General features: G+C 38.4%; 1 protein-coding gene across 8 annotated transcripts in view; it reads left to right on the forward strand.

The window, feature by feature from the left end:
* MAP3K4 (mitogen-activated protein kinase kinase kinase 4) overlaps positions 1 to 24,042 on the forward strand; it is a 117,998-nt gene that overhangs the window by 26,325 nt on the left and 67,631 nt on the right. For 4 of the 8 annotated variants that reach the window (XM_019951484.3, XM_019951485.3, XM_019951487.3 and 1 more), the window contains exon 3: positions 12,246 to 12,436. In XM_019951484.3, the coding sequence (XP_019807043.2) occupies positions 12,246 to 12,436 (191 nt within the window). Of the gene's footprint in view, positions 1 to 12,245; positions 12,437 to 12,716; positions 12,786 to 23,768; positions 23,813 to 24,042 lie in introns of those variants that run through there. The other 4 variants (XM_033867943.2, XM_033867944.2, XM_033867945.2 and 1 more) reach the window with 2 other exon arrangements.

Consider the following 24,042-nt stretch of genomic DNA (forward strand, 5'->3'; position numbering starts at 1 on the left):
TTACCTAGGCTGACAGGTGAGGAAGTATAGACCTAGAGTGGCTAAAAAACTTCACCAAAGAAGGGAGCCCCAGAGCTGGCCAGAGAACTCAGTCCCTGAACTGTCCCCAGGCTTTTTCTCCAGCCAGTAGGGACCTCCTTCCACAGGGGAGGTACTCCTCTGTGCCTGCCTTTGGGAGAAGGCAGACATCCCAGTGACCTAGGAGTGAGGGGTGGGCTGAAGTTGGGAGGGTCCCGGGCCTTGGGGTCAGACCAGGGCTCCAGTTCGGCACAGACACTTCGCAGGGAGCAGGCAAGTTACCTTTGTAACTCCTTTTCCTATTCTGCAACATAGGGGGATTGTGATAGTACTTGCAGTGGTGTTGGGAAGACCAAATGGCATAGCATTTGTAGATTGCCTAATTGAGCGATAGGTATTTGATAATGAGACTACATGGTAATTCTCATAATCAACGAGGACGAGCCTTCTGGGCAAAGTATCCTTTCCTAAAACGGTGCCATAGTCCTTAATCCATAGGGAGTAAATGAGATCATGTAGGATGTTTAGCACAGTGTCTGGCAGATGGTTGGTATCTGGTATGTAAGGTAGTAGTTACACTGTTACAATGAAAATTGTTCATTACTGTGTGACAAATTATATAGCTGATGAAAAGCATAAATAGAAATCTGATGCATATCCCAGTTTAGGAAGTCACTGTTTTAAATGGCATTTCCTCACCTACCATTTAAAAATTGTTTTACAACCGCAATCTTGGTTATACTGATAAAGAATGGCTTAATTTTATAATTAATGTTACATTTTTCATTTAGTCCTGGCTCTTAGTCTTTTATACCTGTATAGTAACCCAAATTTCTTCAGCATTGTCATGGAACTCTTCCATATAATGTCATTATATTAATTAATTTTTAAATAAATTTTGAATTTTAGAATAGTTTAGATTTAGCGACAGTTGGAGATAGTACAGAGAATTTCCATATATCCCGTGTCCAGTTTCTTCTGTTGTTAAATCTTACATTACAGTGTATATTTGTTACAACTAACGATACAATATTGGCACATTATTATTTACTTAAACTCTGTACTTTATTCCAGTTTCATTCATTTTTCCTAATGTTCTTTTCTTCTTCCCAGATCCCATCCAGGACACCACATTATATTTAGTCATCACGTCTCCTTATCCGTGTCCTGGCTGTTACAGTTTCTCAGACCCTCTTTGTTTTTGATGACTTGAACAGTTTAAGGGGTGCCAGTCGGGTATTTTCTACACTGTTCCTCAGTTTGGGTTTGTCTGCTGTTTTTATCATGGTTTGGCTGTAGTTATGGGTTTTGGGAAGATGACCATAGAGGTGAAGTGCCCTTCTCATCAGATCAGGAGCTCATGCTCTCAACGTGACTTGTCACTGATGATGTTAACTTTGATCACTTGGCTGCGTAAATTGTTTGGGTTTTTTCTGTCCAGATTTGTCTCTTCTCCTGGTTATTTATATAGTAATTGTTTATATCCATATGAACTCATGGATTCATGCTTAGAATCCAGTGCTCTGTCATTTATTTTCTTGCTCAGATTGTTCCAGCTTCGGCCAGTGGGAGCTCTTTCGGTTGCTTCTGTGTCCTTTTAACATGATCCCATTGCTTTTTTGTTTTTTGAACACTTCCTCACTTGGTGCACTTACAAGATACTTCAAGCTCACATTACATCTTCCTTGCCCCCGTCCTGGAATCAGCCATCTCTCCAAGAAGTCCTTGTTCTTTTGTTGATGCGTGGTATTGGAAACCAAGATCTGGTCTCCAGATAAATGAGCTCTTTCTGTGCTAGTGTCAAAGCAGAGGTGAGAGATTTAATGTCCAAATTGTCCTAATTGCTTTTCCCACTTTTCTTTCCATTTTTCTTCACTGAAAACCCTGGGAGAGTATCTCATACGCTTGTATTTTTCCTCGATTTATCCCCTCAACAGTTGGAGTTCATCTTTTGAAAGTATATGTGTGTCATAGAGCATATTTATATTTATAGTAACTTTTTAAAATTTAAATTAGAAAAAAGATAAGGCGATGCAGACAACTCATCTGTTTCCTACAGAAAGTGGCTCTTCGGGTACTTGGTTTCTGAGAATTACATGGGAAGTAATGACATAAAATACTTTTTTCAGATATAAATTCAAATTACAATAAGGGGATTTTTTAAATGTTCTCACTTGTAAGCAAGAAAGTAGAGGGAGATCATAATTCTTTTTTGCTATGTTTAAAGTTTTAAACATTTGTCTTGTGTCTCTTTAAACTCTTTAAATGTTTTGGGTGCACTTGGCATAGGGATAAGCCTCTTTGTTTGTTTTTCCTCCCAGCTTTGACGCAGGTTTTCATCTTTCAGATGTCCCTGCCTTAGTCCCAGAGTTCTCTTTACTTAAGCCTATAAAAACCTTCGAATGAATCATCATTTTATGTTGCTTTTCTTTAAATGTTTTTTTCTTTGGCATTTCATTGTAAATTGCATCCACAGTGAGACTGAAGTGGTGCTTATTTTCACTTCCTGTATTGAAAGAAGTGCTCCCTGCATCCACTCCTGTACAACCAGGTGCACCTAAGAAGAGTTTTTATTCCCTTTTGATTGTCTCCTTGCTAATCTGTACACATACAATCTAGTATTGATTTGCAAAGCTTTGGATAAAGATATATCAATAGATATACTCACATTTTGGGGGTCATTAGAACTGGCAAAAATAAGAACGCACACTTGAAAGTGTCTTTTTCTTTGTCCCCTTGTTTTTGGGTCTTTGTTGCTGCGCGCGGGCTTTCTCTAGTTGCAGCAAGCGGGGGCTACTCTTCGTTGTGGTACGTGGGCTTCTCATTGCGGTGGCTTCTCTTATTGAGGAGCACGGGCTCTAGGCCTGCGGGCTCAGTAGTGGTGGCTCGCGGGCTCTAGAGCGCAGGCTCAGTAGTTGTGGCGCACGGGCTTAGTTGCTCCGTGGCATGCGGGATCTTCCCGGACCAGGGCTCGAACCCTTGTCCCTTGCGTTGGCAGGCGGATTCTTAACCACTGTGCCACCAGGGAAGCCCTGTCCCCTTGTTTTTAAGTACTCAACTGTTGGCAGTAAAATTGCAGAAATAATAGAAATAATCACACTTGTCTTTTATCTATAGCATGACTCATATGTTTTTGAATACCTAAAACTTTTCTCTCTTTTTTTTGTTCTAGTTCTTTTTGGATATCTTCTGGTTAACCAGAAGTGAAGAATAATAATGTGAAGTCTTTAAAGCATTTTGTAATATTTGTTTATATGATTTTATTTTCTGAAAGCCTTCATCTGAAAATAATTTAAAAATAGCTTGTAATTATTTTTATTTTTAATGATGAGTAAAGTTTATCCATGTGGGATAATTTTTCTTCATATATATATATATATATATATATATATATATATGTTTTCTATCTTTGTGTTCTATTTTGTTTGACCTACATCAGGACTGCTAAAGTATACCTTGTAAAAATCTTTGTGTGAAATAAAAGACTTCTAGAAGATCTAAGCCAGGCAGGCCTTATACACTCATCTATGTAACCCTTTCCAAGACCTAACCCTATCCATTTCTTCTATAAGACATATTGACTGACGCTCACAGCATCATGAATGCCTATGACTAATAGGCTGTCTCTAGAATGCCTGTGATTTTCCGTTCCCATCAATTGAACTATATGCTTATCAGGAGTTCCTGGTTTGTTCCTAAATCTTTTTAGGTCTATTGTACGCTTTAATTGTAATTGCAGAATTTAGTAAACTATTATGCAAATATATGAGATGTGAATGCAAAAGAGAATTGTAGTTTCTGTATAAACTAATTTGGAATGCTTTGGAAAGTCTCCAAAAGATAGGTCGTGAAAAGAAACTTACCATCAAATTAGGGATAGGAGAGAACTGTTGAAGTTTAGGTAATCCAGAAAAATTACCCTCTGAAAATCTTTAAATTCTTGTTCCATTTTAAAGAACTAGAGAGTGGGGATGGCAGATGCAGTGCTTTGGTTGTGGTATATGTGACAAAGTTGACTCGTGACTTTTCTCAGGGACTCACACCAAAAGACAAGGCTGTAGCCTCATCAAAGTCGTGGCAGATTTAAACCCATTCATGGGCTTAAAGTAAAAATAAAATGTTTAACTTTTTATGTTTGTCAGTTATCTATTTTAATTTAACAAACCATACCAAAGCTTAATGGCTTAAAGTAAAAACCATTTATTATCTGTTACGGTATTGAGTGGTTCTTCTGCCTTTCGTGGTGTTGGCTTGGGCTCAGGGACAGCTGGAAGGTCCAAAATAGCCTCACTCACACACTAGCAAGTTGGCACTGACTGTCAGCTGGGATGGGAGCTTAGCAAGACTTTGACCTATCTGGTTTCTCCTTCATGCAGCCTCTCCACCTGGCTAGTTAGGCTTTGAAGACCATGGCAGTCTCAGGGTAGTTGAATTTCTTACATGGTGGCTAGCATGCCCTGGAGTACAAAGGTGGCCTTCTTAAGGCTTAGGCCCAGAACTGACCCAGAGTCACTTTTGCTACATTGCATTGGTTAAAGCAGGTCACAGGGTCAACCCACATTCAAGAGGAGATGATTATACAAGGATGTGAATGCTGGGAGGCCAGCAAAGTAACAGCCAACACAGATGTTTCAGATTTTTTATTTGCATGTCTCATTCTTGATGCTTTTAATATGTATTTCAATAAATGAAAGTGTTTGTAAGCAAACAATAATTTGATTAAAACTTGTATTCTTACTGTTAAATGTGGGAACGAAGGGATTTCAGCCCGTGTCATTCTGATTCCAAAACCATTATTCCTTATACCATATTCCATTGCTCTTGTTTTGGTCAGTAAATAGTCATGTTCGCACCTAGGGTTACAGTGTCAGTTAAACAATATTATTGTCAGAAGTCTATCTTTAGTTCTTGTAGCCTTTAAAAATTTACATTCTTCAAATTATTAAATGTGATTTTATTAAAATACAATTTAGATAATAATTATGTCTGAAGTATCAGAGATAAAATTGTTAACCTTACAAATCCGTTTATTCAGCAGACAGTTATTGGGCATGTCATCTGTACCAGGCACTGTTCTAGACACTGGAGGAACAGTGGTAAAAAAGACAGATGAGGTCCCTGCCTTCATGGAGCTTCAGGTCTAGTTGGGGGGATAGTCTCTTGTTCATTTCCATAGACAATCTTGTTTTAAAATATCTACTTTCGTTTAAAAAAAAGAATTTTAGTTAAAGAAAAAAGTTTGAGTGTCTATACTGAAAAATAATGAAGGCATGCTAGGTTTGTAAAGACCCTACACTCTGAATCAATGCAAAAGTTACATAGTGAATGTTGGATGAACTTGAGATTTGATAACGGCTTACCTGGAGGTAGGCTGATAAATGTTCAACTGCCAGCCGATAGTAAAGATCAGCTAAGTATTGGCTCTTACAGTACACACCGACCTGTGCCACCTCAAACTTAGCTTAGCTCCTTTTAATTTATACTGAAGCCAAGCAAGCTATTGTGTATAAGTTCTTTAAAAAAGAAACTTAGAAAATCCAACCCCTCTGCCTACCCCTCCTCCCTTTCCCACAGTGGCAAATGCCTGCCTTTAATTATTACTTAATAGGGAATAGGTTAACGGGGAGGTGGAGGTGGCGGAGACAGCGCCACACGGCTGAGAACTGCGCTCATGTGGAATGAAATTTTTTTTTTTTTTCTTTGCGGTACGCGGGCCTCTCACCGCTGCGGCCTTTCCCGTTGTGGCAGAGCACAGGCTCCGGACGTGCAGGCTCAGTGGCCATGGCTCACGGGCCCAGCCGGTCCGTGGCATGTGGGATCTTCCCGGACCGGGGCACGAACCCGTGTCCCCTGCATCGGCAGGCGGACTCTCAACCACTGCGCCACCAGGGAAGCCCTGGAATGAAATATTTTATGTTTAAGGGCTTTGCTAAAGAACTTTTAATGAACTATTTTGTTTGTTTGTTTTTTAGGGCTTTTGCAAAACCACCGATGTTCTCAAGCTCATCTAATCCAGCTTCATCATTTTTGAGCTATTTCAGGCACCATGTGGTTTCACCTACTATGTCAGAGCAGAACTATTTAACCCCAAGTTATTTGAATTTTTGTCTTTCACATGTTTCATTTAAAAACTACACTAAACCCCCGTGGGTTGAATTTAAGACATGCTTTTCTTAGACCGGATTCTGTGTCAAGTGAAGGGTACTTGAGCAAAGTTTTATTTTAAAAGAATGCAACATTGTTTTCTGTGACTTTCAGAAGTTTAGTACCAGAAAGAAATTTCACATTTGTATGTTTTCAAACACAAGTAAGAAAAATGTTTCAGGGCAGCTGATGTAGACCTTGTACTACTTTCCCCATCCAAAATAATTGGTATCCATGGGAACATTCTGAACCAGTCAACTGACCACATTAGCTCATCTCACATGAACTGATACAGAATGAGGTTTTGGATGCTTTTGGTTAGTTAATTGAAATGATGCAAGTTCTCTTGAGCTTAGAACTAGTATTTATTTTCCTAGATTTTGTGTCTAAATGGTTTTTTTTTAAAGGAATAAACTTTAGCTTGATTTCTCTTCCTGACCCTCCCCCCATTATGTATTGTTTCTTAGCTAAAGCTTCCAAACTAAGTTGTTTTTCTCAGGCTGCTTTTTTTTTTTTAAAACAACTTTATTGGAGTATATTTGCTTTACAATGTTGTGTTAGTTTCTGCTGTATAACAAAGTGAATCAGCTATATGTATACATATATCCCCATATCCCCTCCCTCTTGCCTCTCCCTCCCACCCTCCCTATCCCACCCCTCTAGTTGGTCACTAAGCACCGAGCTGATCTCCCTGTGCTATGCAGCAGCTTCCCACTAGCTATCTGTTTTACATTTGGTAGTGTATATATGTCCATGCCACTCTCTCACTTCATCCCAGCTTACCCTTCCCCCCGCCATGTCCTCAAGTCCATTCTCCACGTCTGCATCTTTTTTCCTGTCCTGCCCCGAGGTTCTTCAGAATCTTTTTTTTTTTTTTTTTTTTTTTTTTTTTAGATTCCATATATATGTGCTAGCATACGGTATTTGTTTTTCTCTTTTGGACTTACTTCACTCTGTATGACAGTCTCTAGGTCCATCCACCTCACTACAGATAACTCAATTTCGTTTCTTTTTATGGCTGAGTAATATTCCATTGTATATATGTGCCACATCTTCTTTATCCATTCATCTGTCAGTGGACACTTAGGTTGTTTCCGTGTCCTGGCTATTGTAAATAGAGCTTCAGTGAACATTGTGGTACATGACTCTTTTTGAATTATGGTTTTCTCAGGGTATATGTCTGGTAGTGGGATTGCTGGGTCATATGGTAGTTCTATTTTTAGTTTTTTAAGGAAACTCCATACTGTTCTCCACAGTGGGTGTATCAATTTAAATTTCCACCAACAGTGCAAGAGGGTTCCCTTTTCTCTACACCCTCTCCAGCATTTATTGTTTGCAGATTTTTTGATGATGGCCATTCTGACCAGTGTGAGGTGATACCTCATTGTAGTTTTGATTTGCATTTCTCTACTAATTAGTGATATTGAGCATCCTTTCATGTGTTTGTTGGCAATCTGTATATCTTCTTTGGAGAAATGTCTATTTAGGTTTTCCACCCATTTTTGGATTGGGTTGTTTGTTTTTTTGATATTCAGCTGCATGAGCTGCTTATATATTTTGGAGATTAATCTTTTGTCAGTTGCTTCATTTGCAAATATTTTCTCCCATTCTGAGCGTTGTCTTTTCATCTTATTTATGCTTTCCTTTGCTGTGCAAAAGCTTTTAAGTTTCATTAGGTCCCATTTGTTTATTTTTGTTTTTATTTCCATTTCTCTAGGAGGTGGGTCAAAAAGGATATTGCTGTGATTTATGTCATGAAGTGTTCTTCCTATGTTTTCCTCTAAGAGTTTTATAGTGTCTGGCCTTACATTTCGGTCTTTAACCCATTTTGGGTTTATTTTTGTGTGTGGTGTTAAGGAACGTTCTAATTTCATTCTTTTACATGTAGCTGTCCAGTTTTCCCAGCATCACTTATTGAAGAGGCTGTCTTTTCTCTGTTGTATATTCTTGCCTCCTTTTGTCAAAAATAAGGTGACCTATGTGTGTGGGTTTACCTCTGGGCTTTCTATCCTGTTCCATTGATCTGTATTTCTGTTTTTGTGCCAGTATCATACTGTCTTGATTACTGTAGCTTTGGAGTGTAGTCTGTAGTCAGGGAGCCTGATTGCTCCAGCTCCATTTTTCTTTCTCCACATTGCTTTGGCTATTCAGGGTCTTTTGTGTTTCCATACAAATAGTGAAATTTTTTGTTCTAGTTCTGTGAAAGTTGCCATTGGTAGTTTGATAGTGATTGCAATGAATCTGTAGATTGCTTTGGGTAGTGCAGTCATTTTCACAATGTTGATTCTTCCAATCCAAGAACATGGTATATCTCTCCATCTGTTTGTGTCATCTTTAATTTCTTTCATCAGTGTCTTATAGTTTTCTGCATACAGGTCTTTTGTCTCCTTAGGTAGATTTATTCCTAGGTATTTTATTCCTCTTGTTGCAGTGGTAAATGGGAGAGGTTCCATAATTTCTGTTTCAGATTTTTCATCCTTAGGGTATAGGCATGCAAGAGATTTCTGTGCATTAATTTTGTATCCTGCTACTTTAGCAAATTCATTGATTAGCTCTAGTAGTTTTCTGGTAGCATCTTTAGGATTCTCTAGGTATAGCATCATGTCATCTGCAAACAGTGACAGTTTTACTTCTTCTTTTCCGATTTGGATTCCTTTTATTTCTTTTTCTTCTCTGATTGCTGTGGCTAAAACTTCCAAAACTATTTTGTATAACAGTGGTGAGAGCGGGCAATCTTGTCTTTTTCCTGATCTTAGTGGAAATGGTTTCAGTTTTTCACCATTGAGAATGATGTTGGCTGTGGGTTTGTCATATATAGCCTTTATTATGTTGAGGTAAGTTCCCTCTATGCCTACTTTCTGGAGGGTTTTTAACCATAAATGGGTGTTGAATTTTGTCAAAAGCTTTTTCTGTATCTATTAAGTTGATCATATGGTTTTTATTCTTCAATTTGTTAATATGGTTTATCACATTGATTGATTTGTGTATACTGAAGAATCCTTGCATTCCTGGGATACACCCCACTTGATCATGGTGTATGATCCTTTTAATGTGCTGTTGGATTCTGTTTGGTAGTCTTTTGTTGAGGATTTTTGCATCTATGTTCATCAGTGATATTGGCCTGTAGTTTTCTTTTTTTGTGACATCTTTGTCTGGTTTGGGTATCAGGGTGATGGTGGCCTCATAGAATGAGTTTGGGAGTGTTCCTCCCTCTGCTATATTTTGGAAGAGTTTGAGAGGATGGGTGTGAGCTCTTCTTTAAATGTTTGATAGAATTCACCTGTGAAGCCATGTGGTCCTGGGCTTTTGTTTGTTGGAAGATTTTTTTTTTTTTGCGGTACGAGGGCCTCTCACTGTTGTGGCCTCTCCCGTTGTGGAGCACAGACTCCGGATACGCAGGCTCAGTGGCCATGGCTCACGGGCCCAGCCGCTCTGTGGCATGTGGGATCTTCCCGGACCGGGGCATGAACCCGTGTCCCCTGCACCGGCAGGGGGACTCTCAACCACTGTGCCACCAGGGAAGCCCTGTTGGAAGATTTTTAATCAGAGTTTCAATTTCATTGCTTGTGATTGGTCTGTTTATATTTTCTATTTCTTCCCAGTTCACTCTTGGAAGGTTGTGCTTTTATAAGAATTTGTCCATTTCTTCCAGGTTGTCCATTTTATTGGTATATAGCTGCTTGTAGTCATCTCTCATGAGCATTTGTATTTCTTCAGTGTCAGTTGTTACTTCTCCTTTTTCATTTCTAATTCTATTGACTTGAGTCTTCTCCCTCTTGATGAGTCTGGCTAAAGGTTTATCAATTTTGTTTATCTTCTCAAAGAACCAGCTTTTAGTTTTATTGATCTTTGCTATCCTTTCCTTCATTTCTTTTTCATTTATTTCTGATCTGATCTTTGTGATTTCTTTCCTTCTGCTAACTTTGGGTTTTTTTTGCTCTTCTTTCTCTAATTGCTTTAGGTATAAGGTTAGGTTGTTTATTTGCATTGTTTCCTGTTTCTTGAGGTAGGATTGTATTGCTGTAAACTTCCCTCTTAGAACTGCTTTTACTGTATCCCATAGGTTTTGGGTCGTTGTGTTTTCATTGTCATTTTTTTCTGGGTATTTTTTGATTTCCTCTTTGATTTCTTCAGCTATCTCTTGGTTATTTAGTAGTGTATTGTTTAGCTTCCATGTGTTTGTTTTTTTTTTTTTTTTTTTTTTTTTTGGGTTGCACCGGGTCTTAGTTGAGGCATGTGGGATCTAGTTCCTGGACCAGGGATTGAACCCGGGCCCCCTGCATTGGGAGCGCAGAGTCTTAGCCACTGGACCACCAGGGAAGTCCGTGTTCGTATTTTTTACAGATTTATTCCTATAATTGATATCTAGTCTCATAGTGTTGTGGTCCAAAAAGATACTTGATACGATTTTAGTTTTCTTAAATTTACCAGGGCTTGATTTGTGACCCAAGATATGATCTGTCCTGGAGAATGTTCCATGAGCACTTGAGAAGAAAGTGTATTCTGTTGTTTTTGGGTGGAAAGTCCTAAAAATATCAGTTAAGTCCATCTTGTTTAATGTATCATTTAAAGCTTGTGTTTCCTTATTTATTTTCATTTTGGATGATCTGTCCATTGGAGAAAGTGGGGTGTTAAAGTCCTCTGCTACGATTGTGTCGATTTCCCCTTTAATGGCTGTTAGCATTTGCCTTATGTATTGAGGTGCTCCTATGTTGGGTGCATAAATATTTACGATTGTTATATCTTCTTCTTGGATTGATCATTATGTGGCGTCCTTCTTTGTCTCTTGTAACAGTCTTTATTTTAAAGTCTATTTTGTGTGATATGAGAATTGCTACTCCAGCTTTCTTTTGATTGCCATTTGCATGGAATATCTTTTTCCATCTCCTCACTTTCTGTCTGTATGTGTCTCTAGGACTGAAGTGTGTCTCTTGTAGACAGCATATATACGGGTCTTGTTTTTTTATCCATTCAGCCAGTCTGTGTCTTTAGGTTGGAGCATTTAATCCATTTACATTTAAGGTAGTTATCAATATGTATATTCCTATTACCATTTCCTTAATTGTTTTGGGTTTCTTATTGTAGGTCTTTTCCTTCTCTTGTGTTTCCTGCCTAGCATTTGTTGTTCCTTTAGCATTTGTTGTAAAGCTGGTTTGGTGGTGCTGAATTTTCTTAGCTTTTGCTTGTCTGTAAATGTTTTAATTTCTCCGTCGAATCTGAATGAGGTTCTTGCTGGGTAGAGTAATCTTGGTTGTAGGTTTTTCCCTTTCATCACTTTAAATAATGTCCTGCCACTCGCTTCTGGCTTGCAGAGTTTCTGCTGAAAGATCAGCTGTTAACCTTATGGGGATTCCCTTGCATGTTATTTGTTACTTTTCCCTTGCTGCTTTTAACATTTTTTCTTTGAATTTAATGTTTGATAGTTTGATTAATATGTGTCTTGGCGTGTTTCTCCTTGGATTTATCCTGTATGGGACTCTCTGTGCTTCCTGGACTTGATTGACTATTTCCTTTCCCATATTAGGGAAGTTTTCAACTTCCCTAACCTGAGTGCTGCCCTGAAGTGTTTATCAGAGAACACAGAAACCCTGACCTACCACATGTCATCAGTGCTCTCTGCTTTGCTGCTCAGGTCATGCTTTCTGTTCTGTGTGCTTCACAAAGCGAAAGCAGTGGGACTCTGACGTCAGGGCAAGAGTTGCCCACTCAGCAGTTAAGCTTGTCACCAACTATCACGTAAGTGATGCTTAGTTCTGTTGATTTGTATCTTCTAGTCCTTTGCTCTTTTTCCCCTGATCCTTAAGTTTTTAGTTTTAAACTTCATTTATGTTAGAAAGAATTCTCTAAACAACAGGAACTGCACATCAGTTCTCTTTATTCGTGGTGAGAGCAGGAACACGGTCGTTATGTTCTCTTCATGAGTTTCTACAAGTACAGATAGAGGAGAAAGATTACAAGGCTGAGGAAGAGACATATCCACAGAGAAGTGTTATGGAGAGTTTTTAAAAGAAATTTTAAGTCATTGAAGTTTGAATTCCCTTCATACGTTCCTGAATGTTTTCTCTGCTTGTTGTGCTCCGTAGACAAGAGTGCGCATTGGGAGATTCAGCTTGTAAGAATTCTGAGTCTGATCCTGAGGACTTTTCAGATGAAACAAATACAGAGAACCTTTACGGTCCCTCTCCCCCCAGCACGCCTCGGCAGAGGAAGCATCTGTCAACCAAACACCAGAGGAATAATGTAGGGCGGCCCACCAGTCGAGCTAATGTGAAAGGTAAGTCTTGTGCGTAAAACGATACATTTGAGGGGGCGTGGCATGGTTGGTATGTAATCTTTATGTAACATGTAACTATTGATAGATGCTTTTTCTACAATAATGTTATTCCTCTTTTTTTAAATTTGATTTTATGCTGCCTTAAAGTTTTATTTTTAAATATTTGAATTATCACCATTAGCAATATTGTTAATAAAAGAGAAAATAATTCTCCAGAGATAGAAAGGTTTGTAATTGTAATTGTTAAAGTCAGTGTGTGAGGCCTTTGCATTCCTTTTAGGACGTGGAAGAGGACAAACGTGGATGAATCAGCGTGCCTGTCCAGGATGGCTGCTGGTGTACGGGATAGGTGGCCTTCTTTTATTCTTTGAATCTCTTAGGCTGAAACTTCTAGATTCTGTCTTCCTGACATGATGTATTGGGCACTTTGGGAGAGGCAGGGCCAGGCTTTCTTCCCCAGGATTCCCCAGGCGGCCTGAGACCTGTGCTCTGCCGGTGACCATGATGCTGCCCTCATGTACAGGGCCCTCGTTCCCACTAAGCACAGGGCCTGGATGGTGTCCCACCTTATAATCACGCACAGAATCTGTGTTGTACTTTTCTTTCTGTTTGGAATCCCAAAGCCCAGATAGTGTTCTGCTCCTAGAAGCTGTTCCTGCTCCTGAGACTGTTCTCTGTTTTCATTTCTTCCTTCCTCTGAGCGCGTCACAGCTGTTCTGTTCTGAGGCAGAGGAACTGAATCATGCTGACCTGCTTCCTTGTACCTGCTTTCTGGCATGGAACCTCAGGTCACTGAAGCCTTACGGTTTTAGAATTTCTCTGTTAATTTCAGCAAACCACTTGTCCTGAAACTGATCTCGTAGTTTCCTAGAATTCATCTACCTATTACTGTGCAAGATAGGGATATCATTCTTTATCTCCTCTGAGAAATTTCCCCTTATCACATGTTCTCCCTACTGAAAAGAGACTCATTTCCATTTCTCCCTTTCTTCAGCTCATTTTCTTCCTCTCTTTCCCTTTCCCACACATTTCTTCCACACATTGATCTCTCATGGTTAATGTCGGCAAGTTCATTCTGTGTCCCTATCATAGCCCTTCCTCAAGAAAGAAGAAGGGTAAGAGAAATGGACTTTATTGAACTTATTTGCTTGAGTGAAGTCTTATCCAAGGAGGAATTCCTAAGTAATAAATAGTCTTTCTTTCCCACAGGGAAGATGATTTTTTTTACTTTCTTTTAAAACTGTATTTGTAGTAAGATGTTAACCTATGATCTGTATTTACCCCTGTTGGAAAGTAATAGCTTTCCATTGCAATATATTATCTTTAAAATCAATCCTTTTCCATTTTCTCAAAGAAATTTCTCAAATGCCTACAGAAGTTCCTTTTGAAGCAGCATCTACTGAACCAATATTAGTTAATACATATTTGCTTCGTGGTGGTGAAATGCGATGATGCCAGTAGGATATCTGCTTTGTCTTCACTTGTTCATACTATTTTAGAACCAGAGTTGAGAACACAGTCCCCCCATTTTATAGATTGAGAAAGTGAGGCCCAGGGTTTCAAAGCAACTTCTTAAGGCCAGAAGGCTTGAGATAGTGGCAGGACTAATTTTAGGTACTATTTTTATTTTTTGGCCATGCCACACAGCTTGTGGGATCTTACTTCCCTGACCAGGGATTGAACCTGGGCCCTCGGCAGTGAGAACGCAGAGTCCTAACCACTGGACCACCGGGAACTCCCAGGACTAATTTTAGAACTAGTTCTCCTGGTCCTCAGTTTGGACTTTTTTCCCAGTGCAAGCAGCAGGGGTTAAGCTTCTCTGAATGTGGTACTTGACATGACTGTATGTCTTTAGTAATCAGTCAGAAAACCCGTCGCTGGATACTTGTTGAGCTCTGCTGTCCTTCTGGGCTGTGTCAGAAATAGAAGGAAGAGGGAAGGTTGTTTCTTTTTCTCCTCAACTTCTTTCAGTTGTTTATTTCATAAAATTACAGAATTTTAGATCTGGAAGGGGTCTCAGAGACCACGTTAATTCCTGCCATTTTGCAGGTGAAGAAAGAGTGCTCATAAACCTTTGGATTTGTAGCTATCTATCAGCAGACCTAGGGCACCAAAGTTCCTAACAACTTATGTTTTTTCTTATTGCAAAAGATTACATGTTTGTCATAGGGAGTTTAGAAAATACTGACAAAAAGAAAGAAAAATACCCATAAACCCAATATGCAGAAATAACAGCTTTTACCATCTTTGCCTTGTGGTCTCTTTACTTGCATATATTTGTGTTGTGATATGATATCATACTATTTTTACTATTTTATAGCTGGCTTCCTTTTTCATTTTAATGACTCATGAACTTTCTGTGCCATAGAATAACCTGTGCTGTTCATTTTAATGGCTGCTGAATCATTTGTAGCAACATCTGCCCGGTTCTCACTCACAGTTCTTGAGTGCTTTACCTAAGCACTGTGCTGAGCTCGTCAAAAGAGTTATCTTTTAAATATAGTAATAGCCCAATGAGATGTAGGTTCTATATATTATTATTCAATTTATGGTTGAGGACACGACACAGAGAGTTTCTAGGGCTTGTAGTTTTAACTGTCCCAGTCATGCATATACTAGAAAGCAGTGTGTTTGCTGTCTGGTGAACTGTTTTTGTCAACATTCTTGTTCATGAACACCAAAAAACGATGGAAATGAAGCAACCGTGTTGGGCAGTGGGTCATGTTACTGTTTTGGGGATGGCGTGTTTGTGTTGAGCTGGTGGAACAAACAGTACTTGAGAACTCGCCGGCTGCAGCAGCAGAGCATGGTGGACCGGAGCACACACTTGGTTGCCGGATTGCCTGGATTCCCATCCTGGTTCTACCACCTTCTGTATGTGCCGCCTCCGTGTCTCATTTTCTTTATCTGTGAGGTAATCTGCCTTACGGTGTTGTGAGGGTTTTATGTTCAGTAACTACTAGCTGTCATTATTATTGTGAGCTAAAGGTTTCTTTCTCACTACGTGCCTTAAATTTCAAAGTAGAATTAAATAATTATATCATTGACTGTACCCTTATTAATTGGTGCCCCTCCTTTCAGGACACTGAGTCTTGAGTCACATAGTTACCAAGGTATGGAGTTGGGACTGCAGCCTGGGTCAGTCCTGTCTGGCTTATCCGTTTCTTGTAGCTCTTCCTAGCCCCCTTTCTTCTTCTCACTCTGTATGTTGCCATCATAGTTACTTTTTCTCTGGGTCTTTCTTTCCTCACCTCCCTCCCTTTCCTTTTGCCTTTACCTCTCTTTCCTTTCTTCTGCCTCCTCTTCGCATCCCCTTTTTCCTTCCTCCCTTCCATTCCTCCCTTATTTCTCCTTCATTCTTTCCCTTGACTCGCAACTTCAGTGACTCCATAGGCGGGTATTGCGTTAGATGATCGATAAGCCCTTGCTCGTCTCCAGCAGGAACCACAGAGATGAGCAGGCAGTCCCATCTTGTGTGGTAGAGCTGGGGTGGAGGGGAGAGAGGGGGGGCTTCTGTGGGTGCCCACAGGAGGGGATCGAGCAGACCTGGGCTTGGGAAGACTGCTGGAACAAGTGACATTTGTGCTATGGCCTGAAGGCTGAGTCAGGGAGACCAGTATTTCAAACTCATTTGTCAATCATAATAGTGTATTGGTCTCTCAGTATTTTCAAGAGATTTTTAAAATTAATTAGATTGGCCAGATTTATTTTAAAAGCTTTCCAAGGAAATATGAACTGACGCATTATTTCTTTCTCTCTGCAACAAGCAAAGGCTGCCTGAATCATACGATTCACTTTAGAACTGCAGTGAAAGTTGAGCTCATCTTTTTAGTTAACATCACCGATAGTATTTTCGTTTTTCTGCTTATCTTTTGCTGTGTGACAACCACCCAAAGCTTAGTGTTATGAAAGCGTCCATTTTATTGTGCTCACGGTTCTGTGGGTAGAGTAACCGCTAACACTGTTGTCTTTAGTGATGGTAGCCATTGTCATGAGCTATTATATGGATATGATTCTTTAAATATTCTTATTATCCTAGGCTCCAAATAACCAACGACTGTTGTTATTGGCTTATTTTTTATAATTGGAAATTTAGTACCAGGCAACCTTCTGACCAACTGGTAATAAATTGACGGTTCCCGTGAGAGAACTGCTCACAGAACTCAGGAACACACTTGACTTACGTTTATCACTTAAGTTGCCTCATTAGTGTAAATTGAGGTGTGATTGACAGGGGCTCCTTATGAATAAAAAAGACACTTCTGTCAGAAAATTCCAAGGGTTTTAGGAGCTCTGTGTCAGGAACCTGGACAAAACCCAAATATATTTCTTATGTTAAAAAGCAAAATTCAACCAAGTAAATTTGAAGATTTGATTGGCTTTATTTATGAATCAGGCAGCATTACATCTAGCAACTAGAAGGGTGCTCTGAGTGGTTGTGCAAAAATGGAAGGGATTTTATAGGAAAATCCCTATGGATTTTCCTATAAAAATGGAAGGGTGGAGTAAGGGAGCTATTAGCAAAAAAAAAAAAAGAAAGGATTATTTTTTGACCAGACATCTTTTTTTATGGGCGTGGGGAGGGATGACAGGGCTTTTATCATGCATATTACCTCTTCCTCTGGGGGATTGTAGAGGGCCTACTTGTTGGGTTACTTTATTGGTATTGACCAGAAAATTCTAGACTGTTCAATTAAAACTACATTTCTGGGAGAGGTTGGAACTGCAGTGAAGTAACGTATAAAATATAGGTTTGCCATCATGGGCTTTTAGCATGCAACTGACACCATTTGGGGCCTGTGGTTTTCTTTCTAATACTTACTACACCCTGATGAGCATTATCAAATACTAGCAAAGATATGAGGAGATGGCAGCTTTCTTACAAGGCTGGTGTGAGTGTAAATTGTCTCAATCCCTGTGTGGAAGTAATTTGTTAATACACTCAGACTGAGCTTGGTTATATCCTTGACCCAAGTAAATGCACTTTTGGGACTAGACTTTAGAGAAGTTCCTGCAAATAAACACGAGAAGTTCTGCAGAAAGACTCGTGTCACTCATTGTGATTTCCTTTCATAATACGCAAGTGGGTAACCACAGACGGGAAAGTTCAAAACAATCTGTATCCTAGTGGTTGTCTGAGATAGGGGAGGCCTGAGGAGGGGGCCTAGGGATGTAGGACAAAGGTGAGGTCACCACTGCCCGCGATGTTTTATTTCTTTGTACTGATGGACTTTAGATGTGTTTAAAATTATTTTATTTGACTTTTGCATTTTCCTGATTTTGTTTCCCTGGGAATGTTAAAGATATTTTTGTTTTCAGAATATTAACTTCTGCTTTTAGAAGCTGTGCTAAATATTAAATATATAACAATGTTATGATATCTAGGTAAAGATAGTTAGCTCTTTATTACCTAAAAAATGCCAGCTGTGTGACACCCTGACAGATGTAACCTACCATTCAGCTCTTAAATTAACTCACTGACCAGGATTGATTTCATACTTCGATGAGTAACAGAGTTTAACTATGGTGTTACTTCAGATCATACTTTTTTGATAATGGTAAATAACTACCAAACTACAGCAGTTAAGATTTTGATAAATTTTGGACCATAATGTGTAGCTACCCATGTGTAGCTGTTTCTCTTTAAGCCTGGTTTAAGAAGAGGCAAACTACCTCATCCTTAAATTTTTGTTCTTTTTAATTAGCAGAAGGAAGTAAATCCAGTCCATCTCATAGTTTTCAGTAGGTTAAACAAGAGTGAAGACACCCAGGCCAAAGCCCTTTTCAGGGTGAATCGGCCTTGTAATCATTATCAGCCCCGTTTTGCAGGAGTAATGTAATACTGCAAGAGCCAGATCACAGAGATAGTCATCTGTAATCTGACATATACATGTGTGCATATACACGTGTGCATATACATGTACACATTAATCTCCCTATCATTAGCAAATATCTCAAGGGGTGTGTGTGTGTGTGTATGTAAATGTGTGTGATTTTTTGCTAACATAGTGAGATTAGCAAGTTTTATTTTTTTTAATATAATACTGCTATAAAACTGATCTGGTAAAATGGTTATAAATCAGATTCAATCTGTATAGTAAGAGAAATGTTCTTTGTGAACTAGAGTGGACTTAAATCTATATTTCAGCTCTTTAATCCAAACTCAGCCTGACTTTCAAGGTTCTAATTTATATCTCCAGCCTACCCATCTACATGCAGACTCACTGTTCCAGCCAGGCTCTCTTCTTTTCTGCTTTTGTGTCTTTTTGTATGTTTATTCTCTTGCCTTCCTTGCTACCCTTATTTAAGATGAATCCATTCTTCAAGGCATTCAGTCGAGTACCTGGTCTTAGTTAAAGCTTCCGCATATCAGTTAGCCCACTGTAATCTGTCTTTCATGGCACTCAGCATCTTAACCTTTCCTTAGTCAGACAGCCCTGCCCTGTGAGCAGCTCGACAGGCGTAAAGGTGGTTGACGGCACAAACACGGGTTAGGATCCCTGTCCCGACATGTCTCATGTGTCTGGCCGTCCATGTTCTGCGGGAATCTCCATCACAGTGTTGTTGTAAAGATGATGACAGTTTCTGTAGGCCCTTACCTCGTAAATGGGTAAAGCAGTGATTGAATAGAGCAGGGTTTTCCCAAATGTGGTGTCATTCTAGCCAGGTTGAATCCGAGACACTGGGAGTGGGCCCAGGAATCTGCGTTGTAGCAAGAATCTGAGTGATTCTCAATGTTTACTAAAGTTTGAGAACCTTGAATTAGAAGATCTCTAAGTCCCTTCAGATTGCTGACATTGATAGCCTGGCACATCACTGCTCTAAAGATCATCTCACATTTAAAGTAAAGCGCAGATACCTGTTTCTGCTTTCTCATTTGAGAGATCGAGGACGGCCAGTGTTTTGAGTTTGATATACATGTATGGAAGAACATAAGAGTTGCGAGGACTTGATAAAAAATACATTTTATACATATTCTAAAGAGCTGTTTCTAGGTGTGAATTGTGGGGAAGTCAGTTGACTGTCTTATATCTGTTTAAACAAGTGAACCATATTGCTTGTCATTTGTTTGCGTTCAGTTTCATTATACATTTTTTTGTTCTTTTCCTTTCATGTTTCTCTGATTTGGCAGGAGTTATTGGTGACTGGCCAAAGGAAACAGTAACTTCTTGGAAGGTTTGTTTTAACAGTACTACAAAGTCTACCACTTAATTTATAGCCACTTGAGAGCTCAGATGTTCATTAGTCTTAAGTCATTATGAACTAGTTTTGTAGTACTGTAATTAGAACTTGTATAAAACATTCTCTATACTTTTGATCCATTCTCCTTTACAGAAACTCTGTATTTGGCTTTCTGTTCATTGCAGAGGGATTTAGTATTAACAGAAAACTAAACAAACAAAGATTGGTATTTTCTTTTTGCACAGTAGCTAGACTGGGGCTTAAGTCTATTTTAAATTTAAATTATGTCATTTTAATGATGTACCTATTTCCATTTGTGTGTTTTTTTAAAAACCAACTTGGTTTTTTGTTTTGGGAAAAAAAAAAATAGCTTCTTTGTCCCGTCTTCCTCCTTTCCCCATTTGCTTTCCTTTACACACATTGTAGGTCCAAAGACTGAACCAAAATTTTGAATACAGAATTTCAGAAAATTGTGTAATATACCATTTTTTATGCTGTAAGATAGGCTTCACAATATTTGTGTATAATCTACAAAAATTAGGTTTCTAAGCTTGCTAAAATTCGATTCTGTTTATACAGAAAAGTGGGATTGTGGCATTTCCCCCCTTAAGTCCTTATAATTGTTGGAATAAAGATCAAGGCTCAGAAGCTTCATCTCTTGATATTTTCATGCTTTGACTATTAGCTGTGTGGTAAATTTAGCATAGATTTGGACTTAAAGTTCGTAGCTCTGTCTTCTGTGTTGTTCAGGTCATCCCAGCTACTCTCAGTTCACCCTTTGTTTCCCTTAGGGCCTTTAAATCATGGGTTAGAAGAACATTTATAATTCATATAAGGCAAGTAATACTTTTTCACTGTTCACTTACTTTTAAGTTAAAAATTATATGCAGACGTTCTTTGGCCTTGGTCACTAATGCTACCCTACATTCATTTTGTAAAGCCTTCTTAGAATCCTAAACCCTAAGATAACAAAATAGTTTTTTGTTACATAAGTTTTTGATTTCTCTGACTCAGAACCACGTGGATGCACGTATTAGTTAATATAGCATTCTTTCCTAGGCCTGCGTTGCCTCTCTTCTGCACACTTTTCTTGGATATTCTTATGTACTCTCCTGGTATTAAACAACATCTGTATATACTGATAATTTCCAAATTGATATCTCTGGATTTCTCTCCTGAGCTCAAGACTCATGTATTAGTTACCCACAGACATCTCTACATGAATGTCCCATAGGCACCTCCAATTCAATATATTACAAAACAAACTCATTATCTTTATCTCCAATCTTACTCCCTGATACCATGTATATATCATTTTGCGTTTCATAGTAAGAAAGTATAGTATGATTTGATATCTTGAAACATAAAATATAATGGAGTTAAATTTGGAAGTACTTGTTAGCTTTGCTTTCAAATAACCATTGCTTTACTAAGTAGAAATGAGTGATATATATGTGCTATATTAATAAAAGTGTAAAGAACACAGTTAAACAAAACAGCAAAGAGGAGGCCAAGGGCTGGCCTGGACACCTTTTTTATAAATGAGGATTGATAAGTATTTGTAGCTAGAAACAATAAAACTGTGAAAAAATTTCTTTTTTAAAAAATTCGACTTTTTAAAAATTTTTATTGAGGTATAATTTATGTACAATATTATATAAGTTTCAGATGTATGACATAATGATTCACAATTTTTAAAGGTTACATTTCATTTATAGTTATTGTAAAATATTGGCTATATTCCCTGTGTTGTATAGTATATTGTTGTAGCTTATTTATTTTATTTTTTTATTTTTTTCGGTACGCGGGCCCCTAACTGTTGTGGCCTCTCCTGTTGCGGAGCACAGGCTCCGGACGCGCAGGCTCAGCGGCCATGGCTCACGGGCCCAGCTGCTCCGCGGCATGTGGGATCCTCCCGGACCGGGGCACGAACCCGTGTCCCCTGCATCTGCAGGCGGACTCTCAACCACTGCACCACCAGGGAAGCCCTAGCTTATTTATTTTACACCTAGTAATTAGTATCTCATCCCCTAACCCTATCTTGTCCCTCCCCGCTTCCTTCTCCCCACTGGTAACCATTAGTTCTCTATATCTGTGAGTCTGCTTCTTTTTTGTTATATTCACTAGTTTGTTGTCCTTTTTAGATTCCACATGTAAGTGATATCACACAGTATTTGTCTTTCTCTGTCTGACTTATTTCACTTAGCATAATACCCTCCACCTCTATCCATGTTACTGCAAATGGTGAAATTGCATTTTTTTTATGGCTGAGTAGTATTCCATTGTATGTATTGATATGTATGTATACACACACAGACACACACACACACACACACACACACACACACACACACACTCTTTACATCTTCTTTATCCATTTATCTGTTGATGGACAGTGAGGTTGATTCTGTATCTCGGCAATTGTAAATAATGCTGCTGTGAATATCGGGGTGCATGTATCATTTTGAATTAGTGTTTTGGGGTTTTTTTTGGATATGTATATCCAGGAGTGGAATTATTGGGTCAAGTGGTAGTTCTATTTTTAGTTCTTTGAGAAACCGTCTATAGTGGCTGTACCAATTTACATTCCCACCAGCGTGTATGAGGATTCCTTTCTCTCCACCTCCTTGCCAACACTTGTTACGTGTCCTGTTTCTGATGATAGCCATTCTGAGTGAAGAAATTTCCTGAATGGACTGTGTAAAACGTTTTAAGACATTTAGAAGTAAAGTAGATTAAAACTACAGATAAAAGTTCTGTTGTTTAAAAAGTATTGCTAATTTAAAAGATAATAGTAATAATAGTTTTATATTAAAATATAACACAAATCCTTACAGACAGTAAAATCCTTTTTGATGGATCATAAAAGAAATTGAATATAATGTAAATCAGGTTGGAAGTGCTCTTGGAAATACTTGTTTTAAATTCTTATTTTAAAAGTAATTTAATTTAAATTGATTTGGAAATACATTGGTTTTAAACAAATTTTCTTTGGTGAATTGATTTTGGGTATGTTAGTCTGTAACCGTATAAATATACTCTATTTCATCAAATCTAAAGGCATACTATAATATTATATACTAAGAAAAAAATGCTTATAATTGATGACACAGTGTGTTCTTACACTTAGAATTTTTAATTTTTATTTAAAGAACTCTTTTATACTTCTTGATATTTAGATAATAGATTTTTAAAAACCATTTATTACTATTGTGCATATATATAAAGGAAAATGTAAATGAAATGTATTAGTGAATATATTCCTAAAAGTTATTTATATCACCATAATTATAAAACATATTCTAATTTCAGAGAAGTTAAAATACAAAATGTGTGTCCTAGATTCAATGAGACAGTATACCTGGAGTGTAGAGGGGACGTGGGAACAGTGCTATAGGCTTGGGCATCATCAGTGTATGACGTGGGTGTGAAGGAGGTCACCCAGGGAGAGGGAAGGTGAGACAGAAGAGACCTAAGAGAAGGGCTTTGAGAAGCATTAACTTTTTAATGGAGTGAGCCAAGTTCCCAGGAGAGAATTTGAAGAGGAGGGACTCAGAAGGTAGAAGAGAACCTTGAGAGTGCTGTGTGTAGAAAGCAAGAGACTGAAGGGGTTTCAGTGAGGTAGGGTGGTTCCTAGTGTCAGAAATGCCAAACAGGAAGGAAGATGTGTGTTCATCTCAAAGCTTGGGAATTAAGTTAATAGAACCTTTTACAGTTACGTGAAGGGAAAGTGTGATGTTTACTTCCTTTGCATTAATTTTGAATGACTTTATGTGCCAGTATAATAAACTAGGCAAATTATACTAAATTAGGCTGTACGTCTTCAGTTTTCTTAATGTTAAATTTAAAGTGTTATTGTTCACCTGCTTGTGGCAAAGAAGAAATCAAGGAATAGAATAAATTAAGGCAAACATTTTTGCTTATCTGTCTTTCAGTGTTTTATGAGAATAATCTTAAGGTGCCTTAAGTGGTCTTTCCTCAATCTACTTGATTTTACGAATGAGAAAAGTAACCCAGAAAACTTAACTGATTTGCTCTAAGTTGATACTTCAGTTCATGGCAAAGGCAGGAATTGGATGTGTTCTCTAAATCAGGTTTCTGTCCGATCTGCCATACTGCTTCTCCCTTCTTAAGTTTAAGGTGATGACTTGTGAAGATTTGACTAGCTGGATGACTGCACTTTGTAGTAGAGAGGTAAGCAGATGGTTTTAAGTTAGTAATGGAGAATATTAGAGAATATAGCAAGTATTATGTAACAGGGAAAATGGGTAAAACCTTTGTAAAGATTTAGAGAGAAATGTTTTGTGTGTGTGTGTGTATTCTCTTAATTTTCAGCATATGATATGATTATTTTCTTCAATAACAGTCTGAAAATATAAATACATGTGAATATCAGTCATTGAAATATTGAGAGTAACTTTATA

The sequence above is a fragment of the Tursiops truncatus genome, chromosome 12 (assembly GCF_011762595.2).
Source record: "Tursiops truncatus isolate mTurTru1 chromosome 12, mTurTru1.mat.Y, whole genome shotgun sequence".
Taxonomy (NCBI): Eukaryota; Metazoa; Chordata; class Mammalia; order Artiodactyla; family Delphinidae; genus Tursiops; species Tursiops truncatus.